The 15,427-nt window shown below is 39.8% G+C and overlaps 1 protein-coding gene across 2 annotated transcripts in view; it reads left to right on the top strand.

Annotated features, from left to right (window-relative positions):
* Nucleotides 1–14,887, top strand: part of TBC1D12 (TBC1 domain family member 12) — a 215,808-nt gene extending 200,921 nt beyond the window's left edge. For both annotated transcript variants that reach the window (XM_077454226.1, XM_077454227.1), the window contains 3 exons: nt 162–271; nt 377–635; nt 5,353–14,887. In XM_077454226.1, the coding sequence (XP_077310352.1) occupies nt 162–271; nt 377–635; nt 5,353–5,418 (435 nt within the window). In that variant the 3' untranslated portion in view covers nt 5,419–14,887. The remainder of the gene's footprint in view (nt 1–161; nt 272–376; nt 636–5,352) is intronic.
* The last annotated feature ends 540 nt before the right edge of the window (nt 14,888–15,427 follow it).

Genomic DNA, 15,427 nt, shown 5'->3' on the forward strand with positions numbered 1-15,427 from the left:
TGAGTTAGATTGGATTGCTAAAACTGAAAAATACATTATAACATGGGCATTATTTTATATCTTGAAACAGGATGAAAGATATCTCCATCATTGCTTCTATTTTTTCAGACGGCTCTCCCAAGAGCAATATGCTTACTGATTTTTCTGTCTTTCCTTTCTAGATGCTAAAATATTTTGCAGCTTTTGAAGTTTTCTTTGAAGAGAATCTCCCCAAGCTTTTCCTACACTTCAATTCATATGGTCTTACACCAGACCTCTACCTGATAGACTGGTATGTTGTCTTAAAAATATTCCAAAAATGTTAGCTATCATGTTCTCAGTATTTTCATTCTTGGTTTTCTTTTGGAAAAACGTGCCTTGAATGTTTTCCCAACAGGATATTCACACTATACAGCAAGTCACTGCCACTTGATCTAGCCTGTCGCGTGTGGGACGTGTTCTGCAGGGATGGAGAAGAATTCTTGTTTAGGACAGCTCTGGGAATCCTGCGACTTTATGAAGATATTCTCTTGCAGATGGACTTTATTCACATAGCACAGTTTCTGACTAAACTGCCTGAAGACATTACATCTGAGAAGCTCTTTAGCTGTATAGCAGCCATTCAGATGCAAAACAGTAATAAGAAATGGACACAGGTGAGTAGAAATCCTTTAATGTGGAAGAAAAGCTATGCTAAATGTCATCTCCCCCCCTCCTTCTACCTAACATGTATTACAAAATAAAATGTGTGTACTTGCTATTTGAATGCAGTTTGATCAAGTGATTCCATAGCTCCATCTCCCCTGTGTCAGTTGAGCTGCTGCTGTAGGGAAGAGGAGGGAGTGTTGGCAATGATGGGGCTATGGGAGTCTTTCCTAATCGTAATGCCCCATGCTGAGGTTACGTTAATAAACGTCTTCCTTGTTTTAACCGTGGGCAGTTGAAGCTGCTGCCTGTTCTCTTCCTGGATTTACACAGACATACAGAGGCACACCTCCAGTTCTGCAGTTCTGATATGCCCTCTTATGTCTCTTCCCCCCCCCCCCCCCCCCCTGCAAAATCTCATGAGAGTGAGCGAGAGCTGTGCATGATATCATAAGCCTAGGATTTTTATTAAACAGGAAGTGGGCTGTATAAGGTATTTACTGGCATAAAAAAAAAGTTTTACTATCCAAAGGTAAAACATACAGGTCCAGGGCCATGGACCATTTCTATGGTTCTTAAGCTCGCTTTGAAGGTATGCCCACAGTGATGGCCAAAGCCAGGACCATAATAGGTTTAAGGCCATGACAAAGATATAACAGGGTTTCCCTATATATGCACTCCAGTTCCTGGCTTTTCACAACATTATCTGCAGGTCATAACACACATGTTCTTTAGTAAGCAGAGGATTTGGAATCATTTACTTGCAAATTGTGGTAATTCCTGCCATTTTGTAACAAACACAAGCAATTTTAAAATTGGTGTTGTTTGCCCTTATCTGGACTGGTCTCAGAAGGATAAGGTGGCATCACACCTCACAATTGACGGGTTTCCACCTACCTGTACTACTGAGAATGCACATAGTATGATGGTATTATAGCCATTTTCTACAGAGCTACAGCCACACTAACTCTTTCAGTGCCTAAGTTATAGAAGCTCCTTCTCCAGATACAAACAATTCTTTCTTTTTAACACACCTGGATTAACTCCACTAGTGGTGATCCCCTAAGTAGCAGTGACAGTTCACTGGCACAAAGGGAGCTTAGGACTGAAGGCCAGAATAGCATGTGTTCTGCTGATGACCTACAGGAATCACAGAATCGCAAAACACAGCGTCACTCTTGCGAACGCACGTGCGACCTGGAACGTAAACAAACCGTGCCAGCCACTTTGCAGACACTGGTAAAAAAACTGACGTGCTTCCTGTGTGGGAGGGGTTATATAGGGAATCACTTCCTGTCTAAAGACCTTTGGTCTACCAGTGTCCATTCACCTGGAGATGAAGTATAACCCAGCAGGTAATGAATATAAGCCTGACTCTGTGTCCCATGATGTACCTTATTTATAGGCGTATAACACGCACCCCAAGTTTAGGAGGGAATTTTAAGGAAAAAACCTTTTAGGAGGGAAGTTTAAGGAAAAAAAAAATTACATTTAAATGACCATCAATGCAGCCTTATCAGTGACCATCTGAAGCCTTGTCAGTGTCATTTGCAACCTTGTCCATCATTGCACCCTTGTCAGTGTCATATGCAGCTTTGTCATGCAGCCTTGTCCATCGTTGCAGCCTTGTCCCCTTGTCAGTGTCATTTTCAGCTGTTATTTAAAAAAATGGCGCCGCCGAGATGTCCTGTGTATCTCGGCGGCGCTCGGTAGTTCTTGGCCGCCTTTGACTTGAGCTTGGCTCCACCCCTGTTCCCTTGTCACTGGCTTTGATTAATAGCAGCCAGAGCTGATTGTCCTCGCACCCTCTGGAGTACTCTTGGACATAGTCAAGTAATCTTGGACATAGCCAATGCCAGAATCTTCCTCAATCAGGAGAGCATTGCCTCCCTTAGGTCCATCTCTCATACCCTCATGTCACAAAGACACCTCTCGATTTGATCCTGCCTAAGGATTCCAGGCTTGATGGCATGCTTCAAAGCCATTCCCTTTGCCTAGTTTCGCTCTAGACCTTTTCAAGCTAACATTTTGTGGCATGTGGACTAAAGCAGATCCAATTTCTGGATCGCCCAATACTTCTACCCAGCCAAACAAAGATCCTCCTTGTGTGGATCTCCAATTTTGCCCAAGAATCGGGGAAGTCTTTTCTTTTCGCAGAACTTGAAAAGTGGCAATGACAGGTGCAAGCATAGGCTTGAGAAAACTTTACAACCCCATGACTGTCCAGGGACTCAATTCTCCAACATACTGGACCTGGGAACCTTTAGATTGTCTCAACAACCTTGGACCACCCTTCTACAAGGTCACCGAGTCAGAATAGTGGTTTTAGTAAATCATCAAGGAGGCACCAGAAGCTCAACAGCCCTTTAAAAAAAAAAAAAAAAGTTAAAAACCTAAACGGACAGAAACGTTCAATCCAATTCTCTGTCATCCATACTCTGCGAGTAGACATTTGGTAAGCAGACTTCCTAAGTCATCAATGCCTATATCCGAAAGAGTGGGAACAACATTTTTGTGGTGGGGCTTTTTGGCCATCAATGTATACCAACATTTCTAAAACAAACTGTATATTCAATAAAAAGAAAACCTTTCATTTTTATTGTCCAAAAAATAAATAAAAAATACACATAAATTCAAGGCTGAAAATTATTACACATTTCTCATGCAAGATAATAATGTTACACACTCACTGTACCATCAAAAGTCATAATAGTGACTGATATTATGAGACATATGTTGTTTTTATGGAAAACTCAATGCATTTTGAAGCATTCTTCTTCAGGGTAGGGAGAGAGAACTGCTGTCTGGATGCTCCAGCAGGTGTGCCTGTATCCTGGAGTCAGTAGTAAGATGGGCTGGGCGCTCCCCCCACACCCCCCGGTAGTCTCGGTATTGATGGCCATGGCACCTGCAGGTGGAGCCATATGCCTAAATGGGCATTTCCATGATCTTGCAGGGTGTATCAATGTCTTGTTCCCATTACCTTAATCTGAAGGAGGTAGAATCAGGGATCATGGCAGAGCTGGCATCAGAAGGGGTTAGGTGAAATCACCAGAAGTGATGTTGTGTCTTGCCTGGTAGTGATTACACAGGGAAGATGAGGAGGAACCATCTTGTATGGGGGGGGTAAAAAAAATAAGGGCAGTTGGCTTGTTTGGCACTATGCACTACACCTGTAGACAATTAGACATCAGATAAAAGGATGATTCCTAGAGCATACAAACAGTTGTATGGGGAATCTTGGAAGATATTGCAAGCTGAATCCCATATTGATGTTTTTGGAGAAGGTATGCAATGTTTTAATAGAGAAATTGGACCTTTAGATCTAAACCTGGTGCTCTCTGATCTTTAAAGATTCCTTTTGAACCATTAGAGACATTCCATTGACAGGCCTCACCTTTCAGGGTGCCTTCTTGGTTGCCATAATGTCTGTCAGGTGTGTTTGATTTAGCAGCTGACTTATAGAAATAGTTTTCTTGTTTTCACATGGTCAAAGTGGTTTTGAAACCAAAATCTTCCTTTTTACCTAAGGGGTTCTCCTCTTTCCACCTCAATGAGGACATCATCATCCCTTCCTTCTGTCCTGCCCCAAAACAAGACAACCAAATTGACGTACACTGTGTTGGGTTGTCTACTTGGCAGCTCTGCCTTTTGTCACAAGATGTCCCTTCTCGTTCTACCTTGAGGTCCTTGTAGAGTACACAACGCTTTCCACTCCACCATTGCCAGGTTCCCACTTCCATTCCCATCGGAGCCCTTTCCAGGGCTGTTGGTGTCTCCTGTTATCTGCATATTTTGTTCAGATTCTTTAAACCCTCCTGTTTCCTGTTGGCTTGTTGAAAGTTCTATGCTGCTATATTGTTTCCTGACTCTGTTTTATTGCTTGGGTGTGCCCGTTGTCTAAAGCCTAGTACACACCACTGGTGTTTTTTTGTTCGACCCAGTGGGTTAATGGGGGGAAAAATGGATAGCTCCGGTCAGAGCCGCTGTACTAACACTGTGAAGTTAGTACAGCTATCTCCACTTCAGCCAGTGCTCTCTTAGCCATTGGCTGAGCACACTGATAGGGAGCTGGTCAGCTGCTAGTTTTCCAGCATGCTTGTCCAACATAAGCCAGCCAAATGGCCAGCTTCTGTCGGACCGGCTGCCATACACACGGGCCGAATGTTGGCCGGATTTTATTCAACCGACTGATTTCCCTCGAAAAGAGTATTATGGGTGATTGAGTCTAAAGTTTTTGGTACTTGGACATGGAAGTGTTTATATATGAGAAACAATATCTAATAATGGAGGAAAAGTGCTTGATGCCTTTAATCAAGCATGGTAGTAGAAATGTAACTGTATGTGGTAAGGTAGTAGATTTACACAGGCTGTGAGGAATAATGAACTAGAAATATTACTACTTTTATGTCATGCCATACCCTGTGGTCGGTGTTTGGTAAAAAATGTATTATGCAGCAAGACAACGATTTTAAGCATACTTCTATGCAAAACCTAATTAGTTAAGAAACTGAAAGCTGGAGTATGGTCTCTGATGATCTAGCTGACACAGTCGCTAGATCTCAGCATTAAGTTATAGAAAAGGCCAGTCGCACCTCTAAGAAAAGCTATGGAAGCCACACGCTGAAATTTAATTGTGCAAGAAATAACAATGCATAACAAGAATATACATACTGCAATATACAATAGCATATTTCTCATTTTCTTTTTCTGCTTCCTGTATTGTAGGTATTTGCTTCACTAATGAAGGATTACAAAGAGGGTGAAAAGAATAGCCCTGCTTCAAAAACCTAAACACTTAAGTTTTTTCTGAATACATGAAACCACTCCAATGAACAGAAGGACACCATGTGTATCTTAGTATTGTAAACCACTACGGATAACTACGATCTGTGGATCCCTAGGAAATTGCACATTGACTACAGTGGCTGTGGAAAATAACATTTTCTTGTCAGTATTAAAATGAAAACACAGATATTTGCATTTGGTTTCTTGAGGACACTGAATGCAGTTTTTTTTCCAGCTACAAGGATCTTATTTAATATACAAAAGTTATTTAATGCAATAAGCCTTTGTAACAGAACTTTAACTCGGTACACTAAGTGATGTTTTTAAAACAAGATGCACTTTTTTATTTTTCCTTTTAATTAATGGAAGTGCAAAATCCTCTAGCAGGCATCTGTCAAACTGCAGTTTGAACCAAACTCTGTGGTACTCATAGACCCTAGATCCATATGGGTTTAAGTGGACAGAGGACCAAAGACGTGTCGGAGGACGTGTGCAGGGTAGGTAACAGCTGTAATGGAATGATGGCAGTGTTTCTGTAGTGCGTATGTTACAAGCAATGAGAATACCAATAAACAGCAGCACAGTGAAAGCAGCCAAGTCTTAAGACTATAACTACTAGAACATGGCACTCCTGCCAAGCACATTGAAGAACCAGTAAGCACTCCTGTTCTCTTTATTTCTGAATAATTTGGATAGCTTTTATCACAGTAAAGCAGGTCTGTCATGGAAAACCTATAAGCCCAAAAAATCTACTGTATTTTTAATACTGAAGCTGAATTGCAGTGTATTAATTTTAAGCATAGATTTGGTAAGAACAGTCTGCTAAAAAGTTTTGCCGCATTTTTTCTGCATGAGAAATATTGTGGCAAGGCTGTGACACTTTAAAAGGTTGCTGAGGAAATGTGTCCAAGTAATGTTTTTGGAACTAGAATTGAACATATATTCTTTGCTACTAAAGAAAAGCTCAGTATTATACTCCTTTTTTTATTTTTTTATTTTTTTTTATTTTTTTTATTATTTCTAGATGCCCCTTGGGTTGTATTACTCACTGACATTTTATATTTGTTGAGGACTTTGACGTTGAGATGTTACATTTGGGTTTCCAGTTCTGCTCACCTTCCACAATCACCCCAAGGGGGGCCACTCTTCCTTTAACTATCTTTCCTAAGTTTAGGGATAACTAAAGGCAAAACTTTAGCTTTTTTAGTTTTGGATAGAGATGGATTAGAACACCAATTCGTTTTTTGTCTGTGCCCCCATTAGAGAGATTCGCCCTATTTGTCATGTCTGAGTTGTCCCCATAAATATAATAGAGGGCAAATCTACCAATGGGGACACTAGTTCTTGTGACCTGGGGGCACCAATGGATTCCCTTGTTTTTAAGGGATTTCATCTCACTTTCTTTGGCTGAGACATTACGTGAAGGTAAATCTCCACAATGGGACACAGATGGTGAAAAAAAAATCTGACAGGGGTTATAACTCCCTCCTCCTATCCTAAAGGAAAAAAAAAGTTTTACCTATACCTCTATTTTAATATGTTGTTGAATACGGAAGCATGAATCTGGTAGGCAGAAACAGGGTAGGAACAGCTGAGTCTTTTTAATTGAGATATTTCACCCCATTCATTTTCAGAAGAAACAAGAATTCAAGGAGAATTGCCTATCAATTGCCAAAACAGAAAATATTGAATTGGATTCATTTTATTTTTTGTGGCAGAATTATGCAGCATTCCCCCAGTTTGATTTGCCACTGTCCAAAGCAGATACAACAGCCTTTTTTTTTGTTGAAACCCAATACATTGAAAGAACTGACAAATATTTTTTTATTTTGTATTAAATAGAAGTGAAATATCATGCATGCTATCCATGTAATCTTATGGGGTGTACCATCATCCCAATATGTTTAGAGTATTAAAGTTTTTTTGATATTTTAAAGTTACATTCATTTAGGTATGAATACACATTCATAATGCAATCCATATTTTGTTTAAAACGGTCTTGAAAAACATAAAAAAACGAAACAAAAAAAAAAAATCATATGTTGAGGCTTGTCAACCTGTTATGACAGCCTGTAACCTGAATATGTGTTTATTACTAGATGATTGTACCTTGAAAGTCCAGGTAAACTTCTTCTTTTCTATGCTTTTTGTCTGAGTTTATCCTCAATGTCATGGAAGGGATTTTGATGGCTGTTCTTTATGTCCCTGTTATACCACTATTGTTTCATTTATGTTAGAGCTGGATATTGGGCAACAAAAACACTTTTTTATAAAGTTAATGCAGTACTAAAATGCTGTTTCTTCTGCAAGTAGTTTGGTAACAAGGTACATTAATTAATTTATAACACAGATTTCCACTACAGTGTTCACCGACAACAAATCATTGACCCTGTTCTGTTCGGCTGTTAACAGAAAAACAAAGGAAGCCCTTTGTAGCCTTAAAGCGGTATTCAACCCAAAACCAAAAATGTAATATATTGCAGCTTAGCAATCATTAGATGAAGTGGCTGTTATAGTTTTCTTTTTTTGACTTTTTACCCTCTGTTTTCTCCTGGTGAACTGGGCAATAAGACACCTCCTGTATTCTACAGACACCACCCTGGATAAAGGCGCACAGGGGGCAGATTTTTACAGCAGCATTGTAAGTCTAGAGGGACGGGAGAAATACTGGCAGACTTAGAGTAACAAATTAAAGCGGACTCTAGCTAATGCTTTATAATGAGTTACAGCAAACAGGTTTTTTTTGCATTTTGGGAAAAAGGTTTTACATAAATAAAAGCTGATCATTTTAAAAGAGAGGTATGTTTTAAAAATAAAAAATAAACAAGCATACTCCCCTAGATGGCTGCAGCACAGATCTCAGCTGCAGCTGTCACCCACCATCTCTCAGACTGAGAACAGAGCGATCAAACACCGGTGACTGTTACTCATTCATTCCCTGCTCTGCCCCTCCAGCGCTTACTGGAGCACTGGGCTGTAAAGGGGACGGGAGTTGCTAGATCAGTCTCCCAGTAATTCGCTGATAGGTTGATCCAGCTGCCAGTCCAGACATCTGGGTGGATCCCGACTTTAAAGTCAGGATCTTTCCTGAGCATTGAACAGCTGAGTGATTTCCACCGACAGCGGGCTTTATCCCACTGTCGGCTGAAAACAAGGAACTGCACTCCTGCGATCCATAGGAGAAGCATAGCTTTGGCTATACTTCTACTATAAGCACCTCTACCAGTGTTCAATGGTCTGTCTCATCTCTGTAACTACAAAAGAGTTTTCTGTTGAAAGACTACATGACCTACTGACTGGATCACCACATGAAAATCGAAGAAATCCTAAATACAGAAAATTAATGCAGCCATCATCTTTAAGACTTGGTAAGCTGCAATATAATAAAGGTTTGCTGTCAAGTTTAAAACTGCTTTAACGTGTAGGATTTTCTTGTCTGTGTCCCTGTTCTCCTTACTTTTGTTGTGTCAACACAGAAATGGTAGCAAAAGGAGCAATAAAAACCTGAAATGGGTTGTAACCTTACGCTGTGTTTCTGTATTGGGGAATTTCCCTCTTGCTTCTTGTCTCATTCACCTGTTTCCAAGGCGGACAAACATGGCTATAAGGGTGTAACTCTTCTCCACTCAAAGTTTTTTGAATGGAGGTGGCAATAACAAAAACTGTCAGGTGATTTAACCCTTTCTCCAGTCTATCCAGCACATAAAAAAATGCTTGGAGTTCTAATCAATGCATGTTTGTTCTCTTCATTTACGTGTGCTGTGTTGTCTGTAAGGCTGGATATACATTATAAAATTCTTAAATTTTCTTTAGATTTAACTTTAAATATGTAGTGCAAGGGCCTGCCTGATTGCATACAAATTAAAACGTGTTTAGGTTTTACCTCATATTATATGATTTTGGTAAATCTAAAGGAAAATTATATAATGTATGGCCAGCCTTGGTCAATATAGGCCTGTACATCTAATTCCAAAATGTAGGAACAATGTAGCTTTGATGCCAAGGCTCTAGATACATTGACACACAGGGGATTATATATGAAAATTATACATCAATATTATCAAAAACAGGTCTTGTTGCACATGGTGGATCACAGAAAAATTGCCTGAGCCATCCAGCACAAAGCAAAGTGTCTACTTGCCAGGGCTGTAGGTGACCCCTCCTCCCCTACTGCTGCTTTAACAACTGGCTCTGGGCAGGAGATACTAGTAGTCAGGATACCTTTTCTAGACCCCATGGCAGACAGGATTTGTGCAGCTCAGTCATAGTGTATAACACTTCAGAGAGTTGTATGAAAACTTTGATGTTGCTCATAACAATCATTCACCTTCTTCCATTTACTTTTTCTAATGCAGATAAATTGAGAAACTAGTGCTAAGTACTATATATAGACCGATCTCATAGAGGATGAATTCATACCTTCTATATCATCTTGCCAGTAATACCTTTTCATTTCTCTAGGTTTTTATATTGATGTTTAATAAAACAGAATTATGCCTTTTGTCATAAAGGCTTGTTTCTACCATGTCCGTTGAGCTGCGTTATTCTGCACACCTTGTATATGTACAGTGGGGAAAATATTTATTTGATCCCCTGAAGATTTTGTAATTTAGCATTCTGGCTGAAGGAAGAAGGTTCTTATCCAAGATTTTAGAGTACATGGTCCCATCCCATCCATTGGCCCCTCAATACAGCAAAGTCGGCCTCCACCTTTAGTAGAGAAGCAGTCCCAAAGCATCATGTTCCCACCTCTGTGCTTGACTGTCTGGATGGTGTTCTTAGGGTCATAGTCAACATTTTTCTTCCTCCAAACAGGGAGAGTCAAGTTAATGCCAAAGAGCTCAATTGTGGTCTCATCTGACCACAGCACTTTCCCCCAATCCTTCTCTGAATCATTTAGAAATGTTATATGTTCACTGGCATGACTTTACATGTGCCTTCTTGAGCAGGGGGACTCGCCGGCAAACTTACAAAATCTGCAGGGGATCAAATAAATATTTTTCCTCCACTGTATGGAGTAAACAAGGCATATAGAAAAGAACTGCTCCACAACTGTCCATGGGCGGTGAACGGGAAAAAGATTACAGAGTCAGATTAGAGCCCAGGACCCCATCAACGCTGCAAATTACCCCAACGCAGGTTGTATATTTTTGTTGAAATCTACGCAACCATCGAGAGGAAAAAGATTTGAGATGAAAGGGATGATGTTTTGTTAAATATACACTTCAATACTTATGTGTAATAGCGAATGTTCAAAAGTTGCTCTTGTATAAACTGTTGGAGATTTCTGTACACTTGTGAATTTTCCTCAATAAATTTTGTTTAAAGTGGTTGTAAACCCTTACAAACCACTTTGACTTACAGGTAAGCCTAGATTAAGGCTTACCTGTAGGTCCAAGAAATATCGCCTAAACCTATAGGGTTTAGGAGATATTTACCTGAAGACCGCCACCGCTGTCTACGGCGCGCAGGTGCACTGGGTAGGCCGCAGATCGCGGCGATATGCTGCGAGTGTCGGCTCCCGTGCGCATGCACGGGAGTGACGTCATCGCTGCTCTGGCGAATCACAGCGCCGGAGCAGCGAGACCCACCAAGAAGATGGACACTCGGAACTACAGGGGACAGTGGTGACTTCGCTGGCTCCTGTGTCAGGTAAGTGACACATAATGGACTACTATGCGATGCATAGTAGTCCATTATGCTTTACCTTTGCAGGGAATCAAAGAGGAAGTAAACCCATAAGGGTTTACTTCCTCTTTAAGAAAAGAACTGCTTTTAGTTGCACTGTTTACATGATTTGTGTGCAGTAAAACACAACTCAACGGACATGGAGTAAATAAGCTTAAGGCAAACAGAAAAAAGTCAGCAAAAACCATGGTGGACCATGAGCTTGGCTTAGATTATCTCGGGGTAAGAGATGCCTATTCTAGAGGCGATTCAGTTTGTATTGTGCGCTATACAAGTATTTCATTCACTCATTCAGAAATGTTAGTTATTGACTAGAGTGTAATCGCCTGCAACAGGTTACATCTCCCACCCATACCATCACTGTTCTAGCAGTTGAAATTTGCTTACCACGCAAGACAATCACCAGTTGTCTGTGCTTGTGTTCTGAGAGCTTGTGTTTTGAATTTTACACAAAGTAAGAAAGCATCTTTAATTTTCAAGTCCAATGTCTAACAACCTCACATATATACACTACAGTGTTTGTACTTATGGTTCCAGGTAGGTTACATACACAGGTACTACAGCTGCTGCAGTTACACATTACTACAGAGTAATTGGAAAATTAATTTAAAAAGTATTTAAGGATTTAAGACATGAGTTCATGTGTCATCCACAGACCACAAAACACTGCTTCAGTACAGTTCTGCTAACAAAGAGAATCCTTGACATGATATGTTAAAGAATATGTAAACCCAATATTTCATATTCCAGATATGTGCCTGATGTACCATATATTTGTGTTAAAAAGTATCCTGTTCTTTGTATTGCTTTCTTTGTGTGAAATACCTGGTGTTCCTGTCAGTCTCTCTACTTTCATATTAAAAAATTGCCATTCTAGGTATGAGAGCACACTGCGGTCAGTTCTCTAGCTGTGCTGAGAATTCAGCCTGCTCTCCTCCGATGATAAGACTTGTCCTGACACACCACCCCAAACCCCACGCAGCCATTCACTGGGGAGGTCAGTGTGCTGCGGTTTCTCCTCCTCCAGCTGTCTAAGTTCTTTATGCAGAGGGTTTATACACAATTTGTTTTTTGCCATTAATTTCTATTTTAAACTGAATGGGTTGTTTTACAAGGTTAGGGTTTATGTATACGTTAACATTCAAGTTGATGACTGCCACGGGCTAGAGTCAATACAGAGCCAGAGTTGCCATGATATTATGGCAGATGTGAACAGTAAATGTGAATCCCAGCATTCCATATTGATTTCATACTGACAATATTCAATTCATACCTTTTTGATTTCTCAAGATCCTGTATGACTGCTTACTAACAGTAACCAAACATTCTTTGTTTTTTTTATTAAATGTCTGCTTTTAAAAAAGCTCTTTCAGTTTTAAAATTGTATTCTTACTATTTGTATGTATAACTCTTTCAATGCAACATGTTCAGTGGGGTGAGAGTTGTCTGAAACTCCAATAGTGGTATTATGATGTGCAATATTGAATCTCCAGGCAAGTTATTTTTTTCTAATGTGTTTTTTACCCCTATAATGTCAGTTGTGGTCTGTAACGTGTTCCATCTGGCAGACCACTGTTTCAGTGCAAAGGATGCAGGCATTTTGCAGATTAAAGCAATTTTTAATGGAAAGCTATTGGTAAAGTTGAAGTGGCCTTTCTAGCATGTTATTTCACATAAGACATGCAGATGTGATTAGAACTGCTTAGTCTTACCTAGGCCTTGTATTTCTGTTTCAGATTTTAAATGTAGTTCCAGATTTACAGGACTTCCAGTCAGATACATGATACTCAATGAACATCTACTGGATGAGGAAACATTTTGGTCCTCAGAAGAATTAATATCTTATTTACACAAGGTCCCTGCAGTTTAGGAAGGGGCTATGGAAACCAATCCATAATACCACATGAAAAGGACATAAGCATATGTTCTTTCTCTGGTACTTCTATGCTGCATTTTATTCTTATTACTGTTTTGTAAATTCTTGCAATAGTTTTCAGAAATCGCCACAGTGCCACTGCCACTGTTTCATGCACCATAAGAGTAGATTTAAACATGCGTCTAAGTCTACTTCTCCTCTGAAATATAAGCCCCTTTCAGATTTAGATTCAGAGGCAATTGACAGGAAGTGGATAGGCAATATGACACCTTACTGCCTGATTTAACCCAATTTTTACCAAGTATTGCACACAGTTGCAGGGTGCTTGCAGCACTTCCCCATTCACCTGAATGTGTCACGTTTGGCCAGCGTTGCTGCCCATTGCTCTCTAAATGTTGGGTAGATTTTGCCACAGAGCATCACAACCACTGCCCATCCGCTGCCTATTGCAGTTTAACCACTTAAGGACCAAGCCTATTTTTTACACTTGTTTACAAATTAAAAATCATTTTTTTTTGCTAGAAAATTACTTACAACCCCCAAATATTATATTACATGCCACGCCCGCTTGTGGAATGGCGACAAAATTTTACCCTTTAAATAGGCAATGTTTAAAAATTTCTACAAGTTACCAGTTTTGAGTTACGGAGGAGGTCTAGGGCAAGAATTATTGCCCTCGCTCCAGCGATCGCGGCAATACTTCACATGTCTTGTTTGAACACCGTTTTCAAATGCGGGTGCTACTTGCATATGTATTCGCTTCCGCACACAAACTCATTGGCACTTTAAAAAAAAAAAACATTTTTTTCTTATTCATTTTACTTTCAATTTTTTATTTTGACACAGTTTTAAAAAAAATAAAATTCATTTGGGTCACTTTTATTCCTATTACAAGGAATATAAAAATCCCTTGTAATAGAAAAAAGCATGACAGGACCTCTTAAATATGGGACCTGGGGTCAAAAAGACCTCATATATACACTAAAATGCAATAAAAAGAAAAAATTTCTCCTTTAAGAGCTATGGGTGGAAGTGACGTTTGACGTCACTTCCGCCCTCCTATGCCATGAAGCCGAGTGGGGGCCATCTTCCCCTCAGTCAGCAACCAGGCATACACAGGAGAGGACGCAATCTTATCCGCCGCTACCAGCGTGTTCTATAAGTGGCGGAGATGACCAGAGTACAGCGGGAGGGGGTGGGCACCTCTCCCACCACCCATAAGTGATCTTGTAGTGAATCCCCCGCCGAGACCACTTTTATTGTAAAGAGAAACGCACGTCGTTCCTGAAAATACTGGGGTTATGGATTGCTGTGGGGACCAGGTTATTCACTTAGCTTGGTACTTGCCGTAGCTAAGGTCTCATATAATACATCTTAGTAGTAGTAGTCTTGGGTAAATTTTACACCTTTTTAAGCAGAAGCCACTTATTTTACCTATACTTTTCCTTTAAACTGTTTCATTTCCTGATTCTCCTTCCTATCTAAGCAGCGACATTTTTACTAATATCTTGTGTAAGTGCATTGCTTACTTGTAATTGTTTTTTGTAGCCCCACCTGCAGTTGTGCGTAAAATAAGGATACAAATGTAAACTGTTTAATGTGTTACCAGGCCTGGACAGCAATGAAACCATGGAGGAACGAGACCAGACTGGCTCACCCTTTTCCTGTTTTTGTTGCTGCTCTAAAACTTTTATGAAATACACGTGTAAACGCGAATGTTACATATAATTTATGTATTTCTTTTATGTCATTCAAAGTATTTCTAATTTTTTTGTGGCTATTGTACAGTTTTCTTACTTTTCAAGTATAAACATGTATATAGAACATGTACATAGAAGGGACTTAGCCTTCATTTGAAACCACTAGATGAACACTTCCGATGTAAATAAAACTTGGAAGCTGAAACTTTTACAGAGTGTCATGTTGTCTGTTTTGTAATATGCAACAATTGCAGTTTAAAGGTGAGCTCCAGCCCATTTTGGATATTGGTTCTGAATAGAGTAGGGAGAGACCATTTTTGAAGTTTTTATTCAGTCTGTGAGCAAATTGCAAGTTTTTCCTTCATTTTCGGTCCTTGTGACATCCATGCAAGAAATGTGGGTGTGGTGGTCATGTAACAGGAAGTGCTAACATTTCCCTATTCAATTAAAAATATCTTTGCATTTCCCTGCTTCCTTGTTGGAACAGTTAACCATTACTTCTTGTTATGAAAAGAGAAGGGTAGTACTAGCACTAGCGAAATTGCAATAAAAATCTCAAAGGCTTGACTCTTTCCCAATCAGTGCAAATAAAAATAAACATTTATGGTTGGAATGGGGCTTTGACAGCTATAATTATTTTTTTTTGTTTCAGTCATATGGGATATTTTTAAGGAAGTATTAATGAAAAGACACTGGTCGTACAATCAATGCTTCAAAATTTCAACTATGCCTTTAAAGCACTCGCCACAAG

Source organism: Lithobates pipiens, unplaced genomic scaffold (assembly GCF_037356315.1).
Source record: "Lithobates pipiens isolate NorthernLeopardFrog02 unplaced genomic scaffold, aLitPip1_a1.2 Scaffold_25, whole genome shotgun sequence".
Taxonomy (NCBI): Eukaryota; Metazoa; Chordata; class Amphibia; order Anura; family Ranidae; genus Lithobates; species Lithobates pipiens.